General features: G+C 41.1%; 5 protein-coding genes across 6 annotated transcripts in view; all 5 read left to right on the top strand.

Annotated features, from left to right (window-relative positions):
* The window catches only part of LOC108608123 (laminin subunit alpha-2), a 71,641-nt gene extending 69,903 nt beyond the window's left edge, over positions 1–1,738 (top strand). The window contains 4 exon segments of the mRNA XM_033294971.1: positions 103–721; positions 781–914; positions 973–1,201; positions 1,266–1,738. Coding sequence (XP_033150862.1) covers positions 103–721; positions 781–914; positions 973–1,201; positions 1,266–1,420 — 1,137 coding nt within the window. The 3' untranslated portion in view covers positions 1,421–1,738.
* A 365-nt stretch (positions 1,739–2,103) lies between these two features.
* Positions 2,104–7,213, top strand: LOC108594463. Its single transcript, XM_017979646.2, has 9 exons — positions 2,104–2,330; positions 2,379–2,698; positions 2,759–2,844; positions 2,901–5,439; positions 5,506–6,083; positions 6,144–6,298; positions 6,355–6,565; positions 6,620–6,727; positions 6,783–7,213. The coding sequence occupies exons 1-9, from the start codon at positions 2,309–2,311 to the stop codon at positions 7,162–7,164; spliced, it is 4,401 nt and encodes a 1,466-aa protein (XP_017835135.2). The 5' UTR covers positions 2,104–2,308; the 3' UTR covers positions 7,165–7,213.
* Positions 7,214–8,980: 1,767 nt separating this feature from the next.
* On the top strand, positions 8,981–9,678 carry LOC108594472 (zinc metalloproteinase nas-14). Its single transcript, XM_033293592.1, has one exon. The coding sequence runs from the start codon at positions 9,076–9,078 to the stop codon at positions 9,553–9,555; it is 480 nt and encodes a 159-aa protein (XP_033149483.1). The 5' UTR covers positions 8,981–9,075; the 3' UTR covers positions 9,556–9,678.
* A 1,136-nt stretch (positions 9,679–10,814) lies between these two features.
* On the top strand, positions 10,815–14,696 carry LOC108608224 (elongation factor 2). Of its 2 annotated transcripts, XM_017999501.1 has the most exons (5): positions 10,815–10,915; positions 11,408–11,622; positions 11,704–12,231; positions 12,621–13,317; positions 13,384–14,696. In XM_017999501.1, the coding sequence occupies exons 1-5, from the start codon at positions 10,913–10,915 to the stop codon at positions 14,473–14,475; spliced, it is 2,535 nt and encodes an 844-aa protein (XP_017854990.1). In that variant the 5' UTR covers positions 10,815–10,912; the 3' UTR covers positions 14,476–14,696. The 2 variants fall into 2 exon arrangements, with proteins under 2 accessions (XP_017854990.1, XP_017854991.1); XM_017999502.1 differs by lacking the exons at positions 10,815–10,915; positions 11,408–11,622 and having other exon boundaries at positions 11,871–11,875; positions 12,869–13,317.
* Positions 14,697–15,649: 953 nt separating this feature from the next.
* On the top strand, positions 15,650–23,687 carry LOC108608233. The gene is given in 12 exon segments (XM_017999518.2): positions 15,650–15,703; positions 17,843–18,379; positions 18,522–18,731; positions 19,265–19,427; positions 19,539–20,162; positions 20,565–21,096; positions 21,153–22,006; positions 22,008–22,147; positions 22,212–22,339; positions 22,399–22,713; positions 22,773–22,859; positions 22,918–23,687. Coding segments are annotated over 11 exon segments (3,426 nt in total). The 5' UTR covers positions 15,650–15,703; positions 17,843–18,143; the 3' UTR covers positions 23,055–23,687.
* Positions 23,688–23,737: the final 50 nt, after the last annotated feature.

Below are 23,737 nucleotides of genomic sequence, written 5' to 3'. Positions count from 1 at the left end.
GCTCACAAAAGCTCAGAACTAACACAAAGTCGTCGCGGTGAGTTAAGTTTCCAATTAATTTAAGCTTAAACAAGCATTAATATGACAAACTTTTGCTTACAGATTGGCAGCTACTCCTATGAGCCGAATGCCTTCAAGTATGGCGATGAACTCTACAGCTACTCACAGCTCAAGCTGCCCGAGCGCCACTTCTGGCAGCGCAACTTTCAGCTGAGCTTTGACTTCCGATCCTTCTATCCCACGGGCATGTTGTACTTGTCGCCAGGCAGCAAAGAAAAAACCAAGCACTATGTAGCTCTGCTGCTAAAGGATGGGCAACTGGTGTTGATAGTGCGTGGCAGAAGACGCGAGGAGCTGAAACTAACTGCAAAGCTTAACGATGGCGAATGGCATAAAGTAAGCATCAGTTGTCATGAGCGCAAGGTTACCATGAGCGTGGAAATTGGACGCACAGATCAAAAGACTTCGGCACAGATGCGGTTGCCTAAGAAAATAGGCGCATCACAGCTGCTCCTGGTCGGTGGCGTGCCACAGACGCCACTCAAGGTGCCCTCAGAGCTCTATGCGCGTCTGGAAAAATTCCGCGGCTGTCTGCGACGCGTAAGCATTAATAATAGCACGCAGGACTTGGCACGTCCGGGCAAGCACTTGAATGTGGGTCAATGCTTCCCAAATGTCGAACGCGGTAGTTTCTTTGCAGGCGATGCTTATGCCATCTACAGTGAGTGCTATAAATTCAAATTAGTAAAAATATCGAGGCTTATCACTTACATTTTACAGAGAAAAACTTTCATGTGGCCAAGTATCTGGAAATCGAATTGGAGTTCCGCACCTCAGAGCTTTCAGGCATATTGCTAAGCGTCTCTGAGCCCAACGGCTTTCCAGCGCTCTCTCTGGAGATAAGCAATGGCCATGTATGTTACCTACTGCCGCCTCTGGCTTCTCTTTTTAATGTTGCACTCTCTCTTGTAGGTTGTTTTCTCTTGTGATCTGGGCGATGGCATACCATTCCGCGTTCAATCTACGCTGCCTGATAAATATGCACTCTGCGATAATAAATGGCATAATATATCTGCGCTCTATGATGGCGAACAGATTGCACTGAGAATTGATCAGTTGCCCGCCACGATCAGCATGTCGAATCAACGAAATTCGGGCAAGGTGCAAACACGTTCGCCACTTTATATAGGCGGACTGCCAGGTAAGCCTCCAATGCTCACATAATCTTATCAAATTGTTGCTTCTTTTTTGATTGAACTTTACAGATATTGCACCCAGCGGTAGTTTGCTCTCACGTGACAGTTTCAAGGGCTGCATACGCAGTGTCTCCATTCGGAATGAGCGTCGCGACTGGATAGACATGGATGATTTGCATAATGTGCTGCTTGGCGAGTGTCTTGTGTCCAGCGATGACAACTGATTCGCTTAGCTGGGGTTCCTGTTGATGCGCCACAACCAAAACTTTTTCCAAAATGTATTGTGATCAATTTATGAGTTTTATAGCCTTAGAATTAGCAAGCAACCAGTTAGTTAGCATAGCACTGCCATATTTAAGCACATATAACTAATTTATGTTTTATATGTATATGGTAATTTAAGCGTAAGCACGCGTTCTGCCAGTGACTGCATTTTAAAATCCTATGATACACATAATCAAGCTGCCACCTATATTAATTTATTTATTTTTAGCATTGCATTATTTACTTAATTTTTGCTTTATTTATTTTTGGTTTTTTGAAAGAGGCTTTTGTGTTTGCAAATTGGCAAAAAATCTTAATTTAAAATTTCATTTATTTGAATCTCGCATTTGTACATAACTAAAGCTAATTATTGTTAAGCATACAATTGTAATAATTTTTATATGTATATACAGCCATTTTAATTTATAGCATACGTGTATTCATTGAAATATAAAATGTCTAAAAATATTTAAAATAAAGCAAATTATTTTTTATTATTAATCAATTTACGCTACTCTGATTTTATTGTCAACATTTCCGTTTATATTTTCCATACAGACATAAAAATAAAAATAATTATTAACTAGACCATTATTAAACTTTAACTGTTGGCCAAGAGCGCCATAGTTTCGGTCATGGGCACTCGTCGCACCTCCCGCAAATCCGCTACCAGCCATGTGGACTCATCCTATGAAATCTACTGCGTTAATTTTTATGACAATGGCTTGACTGCAGTGCGGAATGAGTTTATCAAGCAAATAAAAGTTGGCCTTAGACGTTTTTTATTTGTGATTGACTTGGAAAATGAAATACAATCGGCGATTAATGCAAATGAGCTTAGCAATCGCATGTCCAAATTTAAGAAACAAGGTAAGCCTGCTATATCAATGCTTCATTAACCTATAAGCTTATTCATAGCGGACATGAAGCCCACGGATCCAATCGAGTTGTCACTATTGTGCATTAAAAACTGCATAGCCGAATATAATTTTGTTACCAAACAAATCGAGGCAGAAATGAACTTTGATTTATTGAAATATTGGGAAAAGCATTTACCCGCCGAATTGAAATTTAGGCCATATGAAGCCAGCAGAAAAGTAGGCCGCGAATCCAAACGCAAAGTATCTCGCACCTCAAAAGGCACTGATGCAGCTCAAATGGAAAAGATCACTTGCTTTGGCATTACAAGCAGGGAACATAATGTGGTGGGCAAAGGCAAACCATTTTCAAAGCGTTTGGTAAGCTCTAAACCTTTGGTGAAGGCTTAGAACTGAATAAAAGCTTTTTTATTTCAATAGTATATTAAGGATCAACCAGCAAATACAAAAATTTTGATAATCATTCTTGGCAACTTGTCTAATACGTTTTATAGAAATCTCTTGCTGTAAGTGAAATACATCTCAGATGTTTTTCCATTAGGTTCAATTATCCTTTTAACAGACACCATCAACCACTGAGCGCTATTATACACTTTCTACCAGAAGAGTGTGCCTACGATCTACTAGTGCCTCGGCCACGTCGTGATAAGCATCTGCGTGAAACCATCGAACAAATACAACAAGATATCCATTCGCTCTGCAAGCGCAATCCAACTAAACCTGTGGGAATCTTACAGCAGCAATTACCACAAATGTCGACCTGCCTGGCGGCAAAATTTGCTAGTGAAATATTTGATCAGCTCAGTTGGTACATATATGATGTGGAAACGCTTAAAGAACATTATAAGGAATACTATGTGAAGCCCTACAAGACAATCAATGTCAAAATGAATCCTGCAGCGGATATGCAGGAAAAGTATCTTATAGCAGGCGCACTGAGCATACAAGGACACTATCTTAAAGCTGAAATGCCTGTTGCCCATAACGATGATGCTTCTATATATCTATATGTGGAGTCATTGCTGAGCACCTTTGGCAAGCCCCGTGAGTTGATGACCGAAATGGAAGTGCTGCTCCTGGCAAATCCTTCACCGCTGGTGCAGACCAAAGTGCTAGACAAGATCAAGGTGTATGCGAATGCGTTCAAGAGCATCATAAAGCTCTTTAAGAACGAGCGCTTGTTTGTCGAGCATACCAATAAGTTGTTACGTTGTATTGTATCCTACACAGATCAACATCTAATGCGAAACATTTATCACGGTTGCTTGGAATATAATATAGTGCGTCGCTATTTTAACACCGGTTATATTCTTAACACTCTACAGTATGCACCATATCAAGGAGTAGTGGAGCCCAGATATTTACCCAAGTATGCTAAGCTATATCTGACCGATGATGCGGTTGTTCAACGCATAACAGAACTGGTAGATGAATATGACGACTACACCATCGAAGAAATCTATCCAGCTGTAAAGCTTTTTACCTTTAAACGTGGTCTTAATGAGGTTTTCGAAAACGAAAAGCAGATTGTGATACCCACCCGTTTGTGTTTCCGAGACTTTACATTGTATGAGATGGAACAGTTTGTTAAGGACTTAGTTACGCCGCAAATGTTTGAAGAGGCAATCGAACAAAGGACCGAAGGTTTTAGCGAATTACTCAGCGTATATCAAGTAGGTTCAAATACAGATAATCATGCAACACCATATCGTTGTCGTGAAGGCAAATACCCTAGCGTCATACCAAGTATGTTTATTCGTCCCGAATCTCTAAAGGCGCGCAAGCTGGTTGATGATAAAAAAGAATCGAAAATGGAAACCCTGCCTGCCAGTGGCTCAAAGACACGTATGAAAACCAACAATTTTGGCGGCAATATGCGCTCTGCCCACACAATACACTCAGATAAGTTGTCGGAGCACCTTAGCGTGAAAGAGCTAGATTATATGGGACTCGGACCCAATCATCCCATGCTAACAGGCTATAATCTGGACGATACACGTCAAACCATACGCACCAAGCTCTCCAAGTATTATTTTGAGGAGGGTCTACTTAATTTATACGAAGAGAAGTGGAACTTTCGTCAGATGAACAAGTGTCTATCGTTCCAGATAAACAGACAGACCATACACTTTACCCATACGCCCAACAATATTCACAATGTGGCGTCAAACGTGCGGATCGAAACACCTCATGGCATTAGCTTGAGAATTAAGCCTACAAATGATGAATGCTGTCAGGCAGTGCTTAATTATCCCAATGGACAAACACTCTATTGTCATGATACGCATGCGGAACTTTTGTGGAATGGACAGGAAAATGAACTAAATGAAACCCGTCGTATTAACACACCTTACGGTTGTGTTATTGTATTTTATAGAAACACCGACATGGTGTTGATTATGCGCTATAATGGCGAGGTTTATCGTTTATATAGCTCTCCGTTTGAAGATGGCGAAGAGGAAGAAGGCGTCATAGAGGAGACTTCCGAATTTATGAACGCCTGTTCCACGCAGTCCACTTACAGCAGTTATAAACCGCTGCCCACCGTTAAGACTAGCAAAAAAAAGAAACGCAAGATAAATGTGCCTGCAAATAGTAGTCGTAACACAGGAGGCTCTGATAATTTAAGCAAAAAAAAATCAGATTCATCAACCTCATCGCGCACTTTACAGGCTAGAGCAGCACGAAAGAAGCAAGAGGATCAAGCAGCAGCGCTTTTCGCCAGCATTAATAGCGAACTAAAATTTCTCAAGTTTATTATTGACCTCTTTAAAATACAGTATAATTTTCTACATCTTACCACTTCGCTGGGCAGCGTAGTGCTCGTGGAGCAGACTGATAAAATCAAGTGTTCCAAACCCATACGTCTTACCGAGTGGCATGACTATTGTCAGAACGAGAGCTATTCCATGCGAGATGATGGCGTTCGAATTATCTGGGGTATAGACGGCATGCGTTGCTATCATAGAGATGGTACCGTTATCAATACCACCACTGTGGAAAGTATAAATCCAGGTACTACGCGTGTGAAGGATGAAATTGATCATCAAATTAGCTCAAGCAGCTCACATAAAGTATTCGACCAAGAGGACGAAGGGGAGGTGAGTGAACGAAGAACTCTTAAATTTAACTTTTGCTCTTCGCCTGACCCAATCATACATTTTTAGGGCATTATCTATATCAATGCACCGGAAGGAACACCCTTTGATCCTACTGTTGAGGAGCCAGCGATCCTAGAGCAACACTTTGGCTCAGATGTAACTCCAGATAAACCAACCATAGATCAATTCCTATTCTCAGAAGAAGCCGAGGAAGTGGAATTCATCGATATGACTTTTGTGGCACATTTACCCTCCAGTTTTAATATGCAGCATAAAATTTATCCAGGCACTCACTTTTGTGTTTCGTACATCAATGAGCAAGAGCTGAACGTTGAATTAAAAGTTACAGCCGCTGACAACCTTAAATTTCACATATTCTCATATCATCATGACGAAGAACCACAAATGCATAGAAGTCTGCTTAGACGTGACTCGGATATATCTGGAGAGCGCGTCTCATCGGAGCCCGACACTGATGAGTGGACACAAAGAAAGCAAGGAGATCAAAAACTTACACAATTTCCCGACTGTACAGCCGTGGAGATACAGTCATGCAATTTAAGCATGTTGGTGCGTGAAGTTGATGTGGAAATTGTGGCAGTTATGCGAAAATACGGTTGTGATCACAATGCCAATGTGGTGTGGTAAGCAGATCGTTAATTAAGTTGGTGCTTAATGTTGGTTTACTTTACTTAATGCTCCAGCGATCTAGTTACACTTAAGCTGGAGTCCAAACAAGGCTTGGATGATGTCTTTCGGAAATGGGTTGAAGACTTAAATGAATTTATACATTGTGCCTGTCCCAAATGGCGTTATGCGTATTTCTTGGAATCTACCGCGCAGGATTGTCGTAAAAAGGGTAAGCAAAAATCTATTCATATATTAAGTATCTTTAGTTTTCGTTTGATGCTTTAGGCTTCGAATTATTTAAAAAGATGCCTTGTTTGGGACAATACAGCTTTTGTGCAGGCAATTACGCTATTGATGCAGTAGAACTTAAGTCTGTCAATGCGCTTATGAGAAACAACTTTGATTGGTTTGAAAAGGATATGCTAAAATTTCCACGCTTTCGCTTACCACACAAAAGTCCACCGCCAGTACAAGTTCCTAACGTGCTATCCACTAAGTAAGTGCATTTAAATCCAAATGACATGTTTTAATAAGCTCTAGAATTAAATAGGGTTTATGTGGAAATACCAGTACAGCTGGCCAACACTGATCGTATACATTTATTTATCTATCCGTTTGATAAAATCAAGTTTCGTAAAATGAAGCATCGATTCACTGAGTAAGTTAAGCAGTTTTCCTCACATATTTTGCTATTTAAATTGAAAACTTTTCAGAGCCGTGCTATTTCATTTACATCCTCGCATGCGCCTGTTGGTTCAATCAGAGATTAGCAAACGCAGTTGGCGCAATCATCATCTGGAGAACCAGAAATTGTTGTTTAAGGAGCAGCAACGCCTTAGCCTTTACATTGCTATGCTAAAGCATAAGGTCTATCCGAACTACTTCCAGTTTAAGGATCAATTTTATAGTCATGTTCGCAATATTGACTTTGTTGAATTTATGGCTTCAAAATGCAACGAAAAGGTGAATCCCCAACATTATCAAGACCCGCCAAGGAAATCGGAAATGAAAAATCGTGTTAGTGAGGAACCCTTTTCAAACAAGAAACGTAAGCGAAAATGTCTGTGCCCAAAATACTTGAACAGCCTGTTATAAATACATTATTTATTAGTATTATCAGTTGTGAATAAAACCTGTGACAATTACTGCATTTGTTATGTTTTATTTAATAAATAAATATAATATATAAATTAAAAATCGAGTTTTATCTGTACCCAAATACGATATATTCAGCTATAGTTTAGAACATTTGACAACATTTGTTAAAAATAGATGTGCTCAATATAATTATATACATAGAACTTGCCATTTTCTTGGAATATAAATTTACTTCTAATTTATTTATTTTTAATAAGCAAAGTGCACATTAAGTTAAAATTATAAATAACTGGGAGGTATCTCTCTGTATCGAGCAAATGACATGTCATAGTATAGTAGATTTTCCTTTATTGATAAACTTAAATTAAAATATTTTCAATATAAGAAATGTATATATTTTCAATATAAAAAAATTAATAAAAAATATATATAAAAATATCTGCATATAGATATTGAAAAATATTAAAAATAATATATCAGCATCGTGATCATATTTAAATGTTGATATTATTTTTTATTGTGTTCTGATATTTTTATATTATTACGCTTTTCATTTATATACATTTAAGTACTGATAATTTGATGTGGGTTACAAAGCTATTTAGAGATTAACAAAATAAACCTTCTTAGAAAAGTAATGATATGATCCGGGTCACTTAAAATAATATTCCAATAATTGAACAGCTTACAAAGATAATAATAATAATTGGTTAATATGTATATAAGTAATAGATATTATGTATGCTAAGAACAGGAGGCGAATTATATGCGTATGAAATTTGCATTGATTTGTGGCCAAGTATGCTGGCTTATTATACATTATATTATACATACATATGTATATATAAGTATACTTAAGCAGCACCAAGCTTATAAATAATTCACTCAAACGTACAAAATCCCATGAAGTAATTTTTAATCATTATTGTATATGGGCAATTCTCTCATGTCGAATGCGACATTTTTACGTACTTAAAATAAAAAAAACATGTGCCAAAACTTTATTTTTTTTTTTTTTAATATGAAACTTATATCTCTGGGTTAGAACTACTATAATAGGTGCTAAGATCGATTTTGGGAAATTCTTTGTTTTCAAGATAATTACAAAAATTTTAGGCATAAATTTTAAATATGTTTGGACACAATATTGAATGGTCATTGGACCAAAACTTTGGATGCACTGATTACAAATGTTCTATTTCAACGTCCCACGCGACAGAACAGAAACTTATGAGCTGATAAGTAATTTGCCGTTATTAGCTATCGCATCGTTTCGTTTACATTTGTTTTATATTCTTGGAATATCAACAAAGATTTAAAAGAGCGAATATCAGCGCATAATACCTTTCTTTAACAGAAGCTTTGTACGTTTTTGACTTTGCATTGAAATATTTCAATATGGTTATGAGTAAATGTAAAATATGCTTATATAAATAATATAAAAACAATTTTATTATAGACTTTGAATTTTCTAGCTGAGATAGACCTTTCTGGAGAATTACCCATATATGGTATACACCCCTATTATTTTGTAATAAAAAAAAAGTATAAAAAGGGCAAAGATTTTGCTGTACATTAAATCAGTTTCAGAATGTATTGGTTTAGAGTGCTGTGCAGCCTTTTGCTGTTAGCTTTGGATTTAATTCAAGATTTGCAAGCTCAGCTGAGTAAGCAAGAAATAAGGATTGACGATATGCTGCTTACAATGGAGCAATTGGAATATTTGAATGGAACTGATCTGCCACAAACTGCAATAAATTGGCCAGATTACTACTGGCCAGAAAGCACAGTCGTCTTTTCTATTGGCCAAGAATTTTGTAAGTGAGAAAAAAGTTGAGATGTTCAAAAGTTTAGTGATAAACTCTTTTTTTTACAGCTCCACATGAAGTTGACGTCATCAGGGATGCCATGTTAGAAATCGAGACCGTATCCTGTATACGCTTTCGTCAAACAGCCAACATTTCTGAGCCTCAGGTTGCTATAAGACGCATTGGTGCTGAAGGGTGCTATTCTGCATTGGGCTTCCAGCATAAAGTTCAACTTTTAAACTTGGACACAAACTGCACGGAAAAGGGCGTTGTTCAACATGAGCTCCTCCATGCACTTGGTTTTGTGCACATGCAATGTGATCCGCGCCGAGATGATTATGTAACTATCAAAGAAGAAAATATCATACCTGAAAAAAAGTGTAATTTTAAAAAGTTCGATGCTAGAGATGTAACAGATTTCGGTGTGCCGTATGATTATTCCAGCATTATGCACTATGGTTTAAAGGCATTCTCCAAGAATAACCAACCAACAATAGTTCCAAAACTAAATACTGCTAAAATTGGTCTGACACAGCTAAGCACTTTGGATATTCTTAAATTAAACATAGCCTATTGTTGACTAATGAATCAAGACTAACACTCATCAATTGCCTTTATTCGAAATTTACTTTTGAGCAAGTATACTTTTATAATTTACATGTTCTATACGTAACATGTAAATTATATACACTTGACTATTAATCACTTTGGAATGTTCATACATTTTTATTTGAATTTAACAATAATTTGATGTTATTATCCGTGTTGCCAGACTAGCTTATTTCAAGCTAGATCTAGCATATTTGAAAATGAAATAGCTTATAAAATTGGCCAGAAATCTAGCATATTTTAAGCAAACTCTAGAAATAGATGTGTTCGCACAAAAATTTATAAGCTTTTTTTTTTTTGAATTCTAACGCTTGAATTTAAAGCTTTCATTATATGATCGTTAATTAATAATTAACTTTTCGAGGGAATTGTGAAATCAAATAAAAGTCAAGTTTGCAAAATATCAAAGATTACGTACAAGCTAGTATTATTCCGTATGATTTCCTGGAAAGTTGCGAGATTAAGCAGTGACAAGCTATATTAGCTTATTTTTACTCAGAAGTTAGATTATAAGGAGGATTAACACCCGGCAACACTGATTATTTTCACAGAATTTACAACAGATTAGTGAAAATTTTAAAAATAAATTCACTGCCCCAATGAGTCGAATTCGAACATAACTGACCCTGTTACACTGATTAACTATTATAGGTAATTTGAAAATCAACTAGAAATTCTTGCCAATACTGCCACCAAACACAGACCTGAGCTCTGATATTATATTTGATGTTTCCACTGTGTCTTTCAGCTCGATAGCTGGCTATTAGCTCTTTTCAGGCTAGATCTAGCATATTTTTATTTATAGCTTTTAATTGTGGCCTAATATCCGTCATATTTTCAAGTTCATATGGGATAAATAAATATTTTATTTCCTTAAAATATTTACTGTATAAAAATTCAACTCTGTTTATTATCTTTAACGCACAGGAAATGTATTCACTTGATCGTTCTAATCGTATAATAGACCTAGTTTATGAGCTAATGACCAAGTAGTTGCCAACAACTAAGCAACTAAGAACTTTAGTGGATTAATAAGCATTACGTTTGCTTATTAAATTCCAAATTATATTTTTTGTTATAGTTTAATAAATAAGTTTAAAAACCTAAGTTCTTTTTATCAGTATATTATTGTTTCATTTTAGCTTTTTTACTAAAAATCTAGCTTAGTTGGCGCTCGATATTTGTCAGCACTGCTTGGACATCGCAGCACTGACATGAACAGTTGGCAACACTGTTGACAACCCTGACATCTTTCTTTCCTGCCGATACGCCAAAGCAGGCGTGTAGTGTTTTTAAAGTTGGTCTACGCAAATCCATAAACATCCAAAATGGTAGGTGAAAATAATTAAATATAACTGTAGCAAATGCAAGCTGAATAAATGCGTCAGGCTAGTGTGTGAAAATTGTGTGCATGTGTAATGCCATAATCTTGTAAAACAAGCAAATGTAAAAGTGCAGACGTGACACAGCAGCCGTTCGTCTAGTTGTATGCATGTGTGTGTCTGTCGGTGTGTGTGGTGAAATGCAAGACAAAGAAAATAGCTCAAGAGCACAAGTCCAAATGACGTATGCAGTTTACGAAGAACTTGATTAAAATGTTGCCAGGTGATCTTTGGTATGTGGCTATGTATAGGAATGCGAGTGCAAGTGGTTTTTGCTCGTATTTAACCTCAACAAATCACATCGCGTGAGCGAAAATGTTGTGTGTGTGTAAGTGATTGTGCTGCCGACGCCATTTTTAATAGGTGGCCTGCACCTACACTTGCAGTTATAAATTACAGTTTTCTATCTTGCTCTAATTCTGGCTAAAATGCGTTTTCTAGGTCAACTTCACCGTCGACGAAATCCGTGGCCTCATGGACAAGAAGCGTAATATTCGCAACATGTCTGTGATTGCCCACGTCGATCACGGCAAATCCACTTTGACCGATTCGCTGGTGTCCAAGGCTGGTATTATTGCCGGTGCCAAGGCTGGTGAGACTCGTTTCACCGACACCCGTAAGGATGAGCAGGAGCGTTGCATTACCATCAAGTCAACGTACGCAAAAAAAAAAAAAATATATAGTCACGCCCTGTGAATAACTGAACTGCCAATACTAATAAATATAATTCACTGCAGTGCCATCTCTATGTACTTCGAGGTGGAGGAGAAGGATTTGGTGTTCATCACCCACCCCGATCAGCGTGAGAAGGAATGCAAGGGTTTCTTGATCAACTTGATCGATTCACCCGGTCACGTGGATTTCTCCTCGGAGGTGACAGCTGCTCTTCGCGTCACTGACGGCGCTCTTGTCGTCGTTGATTGCGTGTCTGGTGTGTGCGTGCAGACCGAGACTGTGCTGCGTCAGGCTATTGCTGAGCGTATCAAGCCCATTCTGTTCATGAACAAGATGGACCGCGCTCTGTTGGAACTGCAGTTGGATGCTGAGGAGCTGTACCAGACTTTCCAGCGTATCGTTGAAAACGTGAACGTCATTATTGCTACCTACAATGACGATGGCGGCCCAATGGGTGAAGTGCGTGTGGATCCCTCCAAGGGCTCCGTTGGTTTCGGTTCCGGTCTGCACGGCTGGGCCTTCACCCTCAAGCAGTTCTCTGAGATGTACTCCGAGAAGTTCAAGATTGATGTTGTCAAGCTAATGAACCGGTAAGTTTATTCACACAAATACTTTTTTTATTCTCACGCTTTTAGCACAAAACGTGTGACGCTGAGCGTGCGTGTTTTTTAAAGCTTTGCTTTCAAAAGCCGCGCGTTTTGAAAGCGCTACAAGTGCAACAATAATAAAAGCAGATCAAAACTGTAGACGCTGCTGAAACGCTGCAGCGGGACCTCTTTCCTAATGTCCAAACGTTGTATTTGCTAAGGCAGCGACTCAACAATAATTTATTTATATTAACATTGCGCCATTGGCAGTCAAAATATAATTCATGTTATCAATGATTATATTTTAATTTTGGTATAATTTTTAATTTCCAACCGATTATTTTTTTTATTTGTTCTATTTATATTTACTTATCAAACCTTTTTATTTGCAGTCTGTGGGGTGAGAACTTCTTCAACGCCAAGACCAAGAAATGGCAGAAGCAAAAGGAGGCTGACAACAAGCGCTCTTTCTGCATGTACATTCTGGATCCCATCTACAAGGTGTTCGATGCCATCATGAACTACAAGAAGGAGGAGATCGATAACCTGTTGACCAAGATCGGCGTTGCCCTGAAGCACGAAGATAAGGACAAGGATGGTAAGGCTCTGCTCAAGACTGTGATGCGCACCTGGTTGCCAGCCGGTGAGGCTTTGCTTCAGATGATTGCCATTCACTTGCCCTCGCCTGTGGTGGCCCAGAAGTACCGTATGGAGATGTTGTACGAAGGTCCTCATGATGATGAGGCCGCCGTTGCTGTCAAGAACTGCGATCCCAACGGTCCATTGATGATGTACATCTCCAAGATGGTGCCAACCTCCGATAAGGGCCGTTTCTACGCTTTCGGTCGTGTGTTCTCCGGCAAGGTCGCCACTGGCCAGAAGTGCCGCATCATGGGCCCCAACTATACGCCCGGCAAGAAGGAAGATCTGTACGAGAAGGCCATTCAGCGTACCATCCTCATGATGGGTCGCTATGTGGAGGCTATTGAGGATGTGCCTTCTGGCAACATTTGCGGTCTGGTCGGTGTCGATCAGTTCTTGGTCAAGACCGGCACAATCACCACCTTCAAGGATGCCCACAACATGAAGGTAAATAGCCGAAGTCACAGCCCACACAAGTAAAATTTACTTATATTCATTTCTTCGACTTTATAGGTCATGAAGTTCTCCGTGTCGCCTGTCGTGCGTGTGGCTGTGGAGCCAAAGAACCCCGCTGATCTGCCCAAGCTGGTCGAGGGTCTGAAGCGTTTGGCCAAGTCCGATCCTATGGTGCAGTGCATCATTGAGGAGTCTGGCGAGCATATCATTGCCGGTGCTGGTGAGCTCCATTTGGAAATTTGCCTTAAGGATCTGGAGGAGGATCACGCTTGTATCCCATTGAAGAAGTCTGACCCTGTGGTGTCTTACCGCGAGACTGTGTTCGAGGAATCCAACCAGATGTGTCTGTCCAAGTCGCCCAACAAGCACAACCGTCTGCTCATGAAGGCTTTGCCTATGCCCGATGGTCTGCCCGAGGACATTGACAACGGTGATGTGTCATCCAAGGATGATTTCAAGATCCGTGCCCGTTATCTGTCTGAGAAATACGACTACGATGTGTCTGAGGCCCGTAAGATCTGGTGCTTCGGCCCCGATGGCACAGGTCCCAACTTCATCCTCGACTGCACCAAGTCCGTGCAGTACTTGAATGAAATCAAGGATTCCGTTGTCGCTGGCTTCCAGTGGGCCTCCAAGGAGGGTATCATGGCCGATGAGAACTTGCGTGGTGTGCGCTTCAACATCTATGACGTCACCCTACACGCTGACGCCATCCATCGCGGCGGTGGCCAAATCATTCCCACCACACGTCGTTGCCTGTACGCCGCTGCCATCACAGCTGGTCCTCGTCTCATGGAGCCTGTCTACCTGTGCGAGATCCAGTGTCCCGAGGTTGCCGTCGGTGGTATCTACGGTGTGCTCAACAGACGTCGTGGCCACGTTTTCGAGGAGAACCAAGTGGTCGGCACACCCATGTTCGTGGTCAAGGCTTATCTGCCTGTCAACGAGTCGTTCGGTTTCACCGCCGATCTGCGCTCCAACACTGGAGGCCAGGCCTTCCCACAGTGCGTGTTCGACCATTGGCAGGTGCTGCCCGGTGATCCATGCGAGCCAGCCAGCAAACCCTACCAGATTGTCCAGGACACCCGTAAGCGTAAGGGTCTTAAGGACGGTCTGCCCGACTTGTCGCAGTATTTGGACAAATTGTAAGAAGGAACTCCAATCACGGGGCGCACCAAGCGGTGCAGCAGCAGCTTTAGCTGGCTAAGTAAGGATATTATAATGAACAAAGACAGCTACATTTCTATTACCAACATCAATAAAAGAAGAATTGCTGCGGCCGCTGGCAGCGTTTTAAGAACCACGTACACTTATAAAAGAATTTTGATGATTATTAATTGTATAACAGTAAAAACAACAAAATAAATCAAGTAAATGATTATAATTTAAGTTTATATAAAAAAAAAACAAATACATACGAGTGCGTACAATTGTACTCGAAAGAAACTACAAGACAAAAGAAAATAGCAAGAGGGTGGTGGTATGGGATCTCAACAACAGCTGATGCAAGGAAAACTTGAAATATTTATCAAATTCTCTCGGGGCAACTCAACTAGGGGGTGTTTATTGCATCGCGGAGTGTGCGTAAAATGCGCCGCGTGGCCAAGTGTACGAAATCACAAAGCAAAGCCAACAAAGGTAATCAATGTCAACGCTCAACAACAAATGAACGACATGTGGCAATTGGCGAACTAAAACAACGACAACAATTGCAGCGGTGACTAAACTGTCATAGCTACTGCAAGGGGTGGTTAAAACTCCCACATAATGCACAACAGCAATGTTGTATGGCTGCCCTGGGGTTAATATAGCCGGAAGTAGTAAGTGTATTGCACACTCTACATGGCTTATGCCTAAGCCGAAAATTTACTGTTTGCTTATTAAAAAAAACATTTTTTTCTACGAAACAGATTTTAAATCTAAGCGCATTTTACATAACGTTGCCCAATACACATTTGTTTTACTATGTTTTTCAACACTAGCTTATCTGTCTGTTATTCACAGCAAACGCAAAAAATTTAATTTAATGCAATAAACTAAAGTTCTTCAATGAAAATTTCAAAATTATAACAATATATTGCGACAAATAAGCCAATTAACACGTTTACTTTGAAGATGTTATTAGCTCTTAATTAGCAGCTGTTATGCACAAGTTAACAGTATGCTTACACTTTGCTGCTTTAAAAATGAATGAGGGTAGCTAAAGTCACATATATTTAATACTGTGCTGTGTAAAGTCAAAGTGTATTTTGACGCCGGCTATATTCAACAGCAGCATTACTGTTTGTTTCTGCTGTTATTACGGTTAACAGAACAACACAACCCCCAGTTCTTATCAGAAACGCGAAGCTAGAAGAACGTGTGCCGCGCATGCACTGTAAGCAACAATGAACAATTTTTAATAAAAATAAATAAGCGAAATGTAATATTTATTTTTTGGTTAAATGCGTTAAGTGTGTTTTCAATAATTTCAACGCAAATGCCGAAAAGCTTGTTTTTATACAGGTATGTGCGAATGCGAAGCATGTGTGTGAGTGTGTGTGTTAGTGCTTCGTACATAATTTAATTAAATCAAATAAAAATTCGACAAAAATAGTCAACAAATTGCTAAAACGAGCAGAAGCAACCAATAAGGCAATGTATCAGTATGTAAATTGGTGTATATGTACTCTGATTGGAATTATATACATACACATAAGTGTGTGTGTGTGTGCGAATGTATGCTTGTGTGCATGCATATGTATAAATGTAGATGTGAATGTAATTCATAAGCAAATTGCAAAATGCGAATAGAATTCTCTTGTTTTCGGAAGTTTGCCGTCTGTTTTTGTCATCGCCGCCGCTTCGTCTGTCATTACACCAGCCCCCGGTGGGGTCGGTCGTCTGTCTTGCTCTCGCGCACACTCACGCCAACTGTTTTTGCTATATTTAGCAAGATTTCCAATTGGAAGATTTCTGATTTGACCTTTTGACAGTAAAAGCTTTTAACTGTAATTATTAGGCAAAGCCAGCGAAAAACAGAAAAAAGCCACTTCAAATGTTCCCATTGTCTATGTGTGCGTGAGTTGGAGTTCGTAAGTGTGAGTGTGTGTGCGTCTGCATATGAAAAAATCGATTCCAGACTCCCTGTGACGGCGCGACGCCAGGCAACTTTATATTCCGTAAAGGCAAAGACGGCCGCAGTAAATTTTACAGTTAGACAAAGTTGAAGCTTGCTCTTGTCTGTCGGCAGCACTGTCTGCTTGGCTGTGTAGGTGGTTGGGTGGCTTGAAAAGTTGCAATTGCAATTGCAATTTCGATTCGAACTGCGGCTTTATGAATAGTTGCCGATAAGACCGGAAATGAATTTTTCCCGTATTAGAAACTTAAATATTGAAAACTTTTCTAGCATTGTTGCAGCTGCATCCGTTCAAATTGCGTTTTTAGGCCAACCAACAGAAAAAGTTTCTTATTCTCAAATTATTGTATGCATTTGCAAAAAAAAAAAAAAAAAACAAAGCCTAAGCAATGCAAATGTTTGTATGTATGACATGTTTATATATAGCACCTTATAAAATGTGAGTACGTGTGCGTGTGCGTGAGCACGAGTGGAAGTGGAAGTGGGCGAGAAGCAGGCTAATCTGTCAGTTTTTGTGTGTGTAATGTGTGTTTGTGAATGCGCATAACTCCTCTCTACAAACAAAGTGTATAGAAAATATGAATGAAGATACGGCAACGCGAACGAGAGCGTGTGTGGGAGTAGAAGCAAAGGAGGTGAAGCAAAGCAACAAAAAGGAGTGAGAAAACTGTATTCAAAGAGTGTGAGAATAGTTTTGCTTACACTAACACTTACAAACTCTCTCACACTAGTCACACTATTTTCACACCTCCAGCGAAAAAATCAATGCAATATTTTATTGGCCAAATAGAATGAAAAATAAATGAAAATGAGTGCTACAGGGGGGTCGGTAGATCTTTATCAGCAAAGCTAACAAAAAAAAATTATTTGTTCATGACACCTCAGTTTATAGGAAACCTTATAGTAAGACTCTTGTAATGCAAATATTTGTGTTTATTTTCACTTGTATTTATAATTCCGCAATTGTGTAAACTGAACTCAAATTGCTGTATCCATGAACCCCATTTCTTTGTGGGTTAATATAAATAAAATTTGCGGTTGACTTTCCATAGCATTAGCTTTTGGGCTACTGTGTAATGTTGAGCGATTACGATTATGTAGATAAATGATGGATAAAAACTAAATATTGCCTGCAATATAAACGTCTATTGTCTGCATGGTAAAATAAATAGTTATGTACATACTTATATTCAACGAATAGCATCGTAATCGTAATTGGCCATTTTGTCAGTCAAAATCAATATTAATTACTTATTAAAATTACGGATTACGTGCCCCATCCTAAAAAAAACTCGATTTAATCGGCTTACCATTATGGCGAACATTTTGTTTATGAGAGCGTGTATTACAACAATAAACAAATCTCTTCATTCCTTCCCTCTCTCTGTCTCTCTGCAGCTGCATAACTAAACCATTTTGATGACGAATTTAATGACCTGAAAAAAACGCCAATCACTTTCACACATTGCATAGATGAAAATTGAAATAGCCGACAACAAAGAAGAGCAGCAGCGCAGCAGCAGCGACGTCGCAGCAGCAGCGGCAGCGACAGTGGCAGCGAAAACTGTGGGCGCATTGATTATATTTTCATAATCAACGAAAGAGCAAAATAAAACAGAAAAACGCAAAGCGCAGAGCAGAAGAAAATAAAAAATAGCAGTCGCAGCGCCTCGTACTCGCTTTCAATGAAAATCGCATAATGGCAACAACACCTGAATCGTGTAGAGCACGCGATTCTGTGGAGGCGTTGGAACTGGAGGCGGTGGAACCAGAGGCCGAGACGGAAGCAGCGACGGAGGCTGCTGCGCCAGCTGATATGTCAGCTAATGCTGCGATTGAGGCTGAGGCTGAGGTTGAAGCAGAGTCCGAGCCCGCAGCGTTGGATACTGTGGATGCGACGACAGCGGCAACAACTGGCGATGAACAAAAGCAAAAGTATGTCGCAAGCCCCCGAATGAATCAAATTCAAATTGTAACCAAGCGCAGAGCTCTGCGCGCTGGGAACTGCGCTCGCTCCAAGCTCAAAGCCAACGAACCTAATTGTATTTTCATTTCATTTCGTTTTTTGATTTTGCAGTGAGCAAGTGCAACTGGCTCTGCCATTAGCAACGCTGGAGCCGCAGTCACTAGAGCCTATTTCTATGGATGATATACCTGAGCCCATCAAAGTGCTCGACGATATAATATCAGAGTTCGAGGAGGCAACAACGAAACCGGTGGCCTTGCATAGTAATAGTGGAGAGAATCAATCGGAGGACGACGGCTACATGAGTCTGAGTCGTAAAAAGTAAGTAAATCCTAATTTAACACTAAGGTTACGGATTATACCAAAAGTTTTCCAATAAACTCTACAAACGTTTATCGTTGATTCGTAAACACCTAAGTTCATTATTCAAAAATAAACAACAACACACAAATTTTTAAAACTTTAATATAAAGTCCCATTCCCATTGATTGAGTCGTTCAAAACATCTAAAATATCAGCATTGAAGTCTAAGGTTCTTTAAATTTATATAGTTAATAATTAAAAATAAATAATAACATCATTATCAATAAATCTCGATACTTAAGTCTATATTTCACTTATTTTTATAGTCATAATGTCTACAAAGTTTGAATAACTCGACTAACTATATATTTATAACTAACTTTAACTACACTTAATGACCATTTAAAACATAAAACCAATACTTTAAATTATTTAGTAGAGCATAAAGTAAAGTCTTGAGCACATGCTTAGGTTAGTTAGTTACACAACCACGTGATACTTAATTTGTATGGCTTGAGCTAACGAACTCTTTGGCACTTTTTGCGTTGCAGCATGTCCAAGAAAGACTCCGAGGATGTGCCCCAAACGCCCAGCACAGACACCGTGCCTGAGGGCAGTTTCAATGAAGTTGATGGCACGGCCGAGAACCTAACTAAATTATCCGAGACGGAGCACAGTCAGGAAGCAGCACTGCCACTCATACAGACAACGTTGGTGAGTACACACACACACACAATCTCAAACACTCTCACACACACATTGCTTAATGGAAAACCAATTAATCCCGTTTCCTATACTACAACCCCGACTACCGTTTTTTTTTAGCCCAAAGCACGCAGCGCCAACTCAACGCCCGTCACCAATAGCAACTACTCGAGCTTGCCTTGCTGCGGAGCTCGTGCCACCAACCATGCAGCCACTAATATAGGCAACCTGTCAACCGGGCCATGCTCCAATCGCACGGGCAGCTGTAATGGTGAACGCAACGCACTGGGCATTGACATTAGTGCCGTGCATAATGCCGTCTTGCGTGGTAATTTAGCCAAGCTGCCGGAGCCAATGTTGAACGAGCATCCAGTAACAATCTATCCAGGACCGTCGGCTAAGGCATCGGGCGAGGGTGCGCGCTCGAAGCGCTTGCTTAACTCTGTGGAGAAGCACAAAGAGGTCTGCCACATGCTCAATCCGCATTCCAATAGCACCAGCTCCACGTCATCGAGTTCGCATACATCGAGTGGTGAAGCTTCGCCAGCGGCATCGCATGTTAATATGGCAACGCCCAAGCAACTGCCAGTGGATGACTATTCCGAGGACTCGCTGGAGGAGTCCACCATCTCCACAGACCTGACGCCCGTCAAGCAGAATGGCGTTGCCTGGGAGATACACTTTAAAAGCAATAAAAAGAAGTCTACGGCTTCGAAGAAGTCAACAGGGGCGGCTGTTAAGAGGGTAAGCTGACTGATACCGTTATAATTAAAAGTCTACAATACTTTAGCTTCCAGAGGTATTTATCAAGAAGATATCAAATAGTTGTTAGACTGTTTTTAGAAAAAGCTATAAAATAACTTTTTAATTGAAAATGAATTTATTCATTTTTGAGGTAGTAGCAGACTTAATTAAAAATGTTTATTCCTATAAAAAAAAATTAAATCTCTCCACTTGAAATAGTTAAATAGCTAGTAAAATTAATAAAAAAAAAGATTAGTTTTCAAAAATTGAATTTAAATGTCTACAAAATTAAAATTAAAATTGAAAAACACCTAAATAGTTTATAAAGTTGTCTCTCTATATGAAAACAAATGTAATTATTTTACTAATATGATATCTACAACTTTCCATTATCTTCTCCAGCAGCCACAGCAACAACATCAACAGTCCAACAATCTCGCTGATTTCAACAACAGCTTTATCTACAACGATCAGAGCATGCTGGGCAAGGGCACCTTTGTCATACGTCGCTCCGGCGCCAAGAAGCCGCCACGTGCGGCTGAAGTGTTTAGCATACCGAAGCCACCGCGCACGTCGCTGGGTGCGGGCGCCATTAGCAACGAGTTCTACACCAGCGATAGCGAGCCCAGCGAGTCGGCACCGCTGCCGCCACCGCCTGCGCCATCCGAGATGAACTTCATCTACAAGGAGTGTGAAGCGCAATCGGCGCAAACACGACGTTGCTTGGAGATGGCAGCAGCGCAGCGGGCGCAACTCTCGCTGGACATTGCCGCCGAGCATTTGGGCAACAAGCCCATCAAGAGTAAGACGGCCATGTTGACGGAGAAGCGCTTGAGTGCCGAGTCCATGCCCGATAATACCTCAAGCAGTGAGGAGTTCGATGAGGCGCGTCTCAATGGCAATGGCTACGACATGTTCACCTACAATGGCAACGGTAAAAGCTGAAAGTCCAAAGTATTTGTTATTTGTTTACTAGCATTTTCTTTTTAGAGCAACGCATTTCGACTGCCACCACGCCTCACACCGATCTGGCGCCCACTTTGGAGGAGGACGAAGAGCTGTCCGACTTTAGCTACGGCTGTGCGCCTCTGAAGCAAATCGAGCACAACATAAGTGCCTTGCTGCGTGGCGACATGCCCGTGGTGGTGCAGCAGCATGCCACCAGCCACCAGAATGGTGGCACACAGCCGCTCACAGCTGCCGAGGCGGAGCTGCATGCCAAGCGTGTGTTGGAATTTCGTCCGGGCGTGCACAAGTCGGAGAGTGCCAAGGAGATGCTGCTGTCCCAGAATGTAGGCTTTGGACCGCTGCCACCCTCACCGCCCAGCTCCAATCCGGATATATTTGACTATGATGCGCCCTTGCCGCCATCGCCAGTGGAGCCGCGCAAGCCGCTGGAGCTGCCAGCGTCGGCAGTGGCAACAACTGTTGCTGCTGTGCCCGTTAATCGCGGCACCACTGTCGTCGAGGTGCATGCCACAGCCAGCGGTGCAGCGGTGGTGCACAATAGCAATAGCCACACGCGACGCAGTCGCGACAATGTGGCCGCAGTGCGTCATTTCAACGACGAGCTGCCGCCGCCACCAGCGCCAGCTCATCAATCGGCCAGCTTTGCGGATGGACTGCCGGGCTTACCACCACCGCCACCAGCGGTGCCACCTCATCGCGCCAGCGGACATTCGGCCAACACCATGAAGTCCTGGAGCATTGATTCGCAATATCGCAAACGCTCGCCCAAGCTTTTCGGCTATAGCAGCGGAAGCGGCATCACTACTCCCACTGGTCTCGGTACCATGCCACCGCTGCCGCAGCCGCCAATGAGCTCGACGGTCATGCGACAGCGGCGGCTCTGTGATCGGCACGGGCTCCTATCAGCGCAGGTACATCAACTACGGCACCAAGCGTAGCCTGAAGCAGTCACCGCGCGAGGAGCATCGCTTGCAAACCTCCTGTAGTCTTCCCGAAACGCCCATATTTGCCAGAGGGTAACTTGAAAATTGAATTGAAAGTTGAATAATTAAAAAATAATTGATGCATTCGCATTTTTAGCTGTGACATACCACGTACGCCATATCGTCGCCAAAATGATCCCGTGCCCGTCAGCGGTTCGCGCACAGCGCCACGCTCCAGCACATCCAATAGCATTAACATGGGCAACTCCATACTGGGCATAGGCGGTACGTGCCTGAACTCAAGCAAAGCCATAAAACCATATTACATTGTTTACTATTTACAGCTGGCGCCTATGGCACGGCGCAAATTTGTCGCCAGCGTTCCATTAATCATGCCTTAGCCTCCAATGAAATGCTGCGCATGACGGGCGCACCAGCACGTGGCTGGTATCCCAAGCAGCGCAGCATGCGTCCCGCCTCGACGGAGAATATTGATCGCTTGGCCTCGGTGCGTGTCTGGGACAATCCGGCCGGCATGTCCGGCACGGGCCAATCACGTAAGCCACTCACACTGCCGCCCAATTTGACGCCCTCGTTCTTGAACAAATCGCCGCGAGAGGCGCTGCGACGCGTCACCAGCTTGCTTATTACCAAGAAGAGTAAGTTGCATGCGATAGAAGCCTTAAGTTAACTTATTTTAATTATAATTTATACATAGAGCACTCTAAGGACCGCAAGCATAAGGCCTATAGTGATCTGCCTATGGATGATAGCAATAGCAAGCATGCCTATGAATTTGAAACGGGTGAGTTTGAACTAAAACCAATTTGTCCGAAACTTGAGTTAAGTACAATCTTTTGTAGGTTCCACCAAGCGCAAGGAGAGCAGCAGTCGCAAGGATAATGCTGCCGGCAGCGTCGGCACCACACCCAAGGCTAAGAAGAAAGGTCTATTCAAATCGCTTTGGAAACGCACGAAAACCGCCTCGCTGGATCAATAAGGAGAGAACGTATCGAAACGCAACGTTGGTTCCAAGAGCCACAACACTGCCCCTCTTCCAATTTGGATATAGTATATTTTAATGAACGTTGATAATAATCGCACTGTAATCATGTATGCGTATACATATGTAGCCCCCCTCTGGAGATAAAACCCATTTACAACCATTTGCAATGCTCTTCCCCCCGCCCCCAACTCATCGCAACTATTTACACACGTTTGACATATTCTCACGCTTGTTCGTTCACCTTAAAAGTTTCACTATACTAAAAAACATATGCAAGCAAAAAATAATTTATAATGCTATATCGGTCATCTAGTGATGAGTAAACTGATTAACTCAATGAAAAAAAAAAATGCACAAAGCCGTGAATCGTAAAGACTGAAAACAAAAATTGTATGAAAAACAAAAGAAAAATTTATCACACGAGAGTCAACATATTTGCACAGCACACAGAGTATTACAAGCATTTGGGAACTTGTCTTGAGCCCCAGGCAAACATTGAACTTGAACTTGCAACAATTCCATGGCCACACAGCTTACTTCACCACTTCACCACCTCACCAGACAACAAGACACAATAAGCCGCACGCAACGATGAACAACAAACAACAAATGCTAAAAAAAAAAAAATAAGAAACGTAAAAAACGTAATTATTAGGTATACAAGCACTGAATTTATA

Source organism: Drosophila busckii, chromosome 2L (genome assembly GCF_011750605.1).
Source record: "Drosophila busckii strain San Diego stock center, stock number 13000-0081.31 chromosome 2L, ASM1175060v1, whole genome shotgun sequence".
In the NCBI taxonomy this organism is placed as follows: Eukaryota; Metazoa; Arthropoda; class Insecta; order Diptera; family Drosophilidae; genus Drosophila; species Drosophila busckii.
The sequence above is the reverse complement of the archived record's forward strand: the minus strand, read 5'-3'. Positions and strand labels throughout refer to the sequence as shown.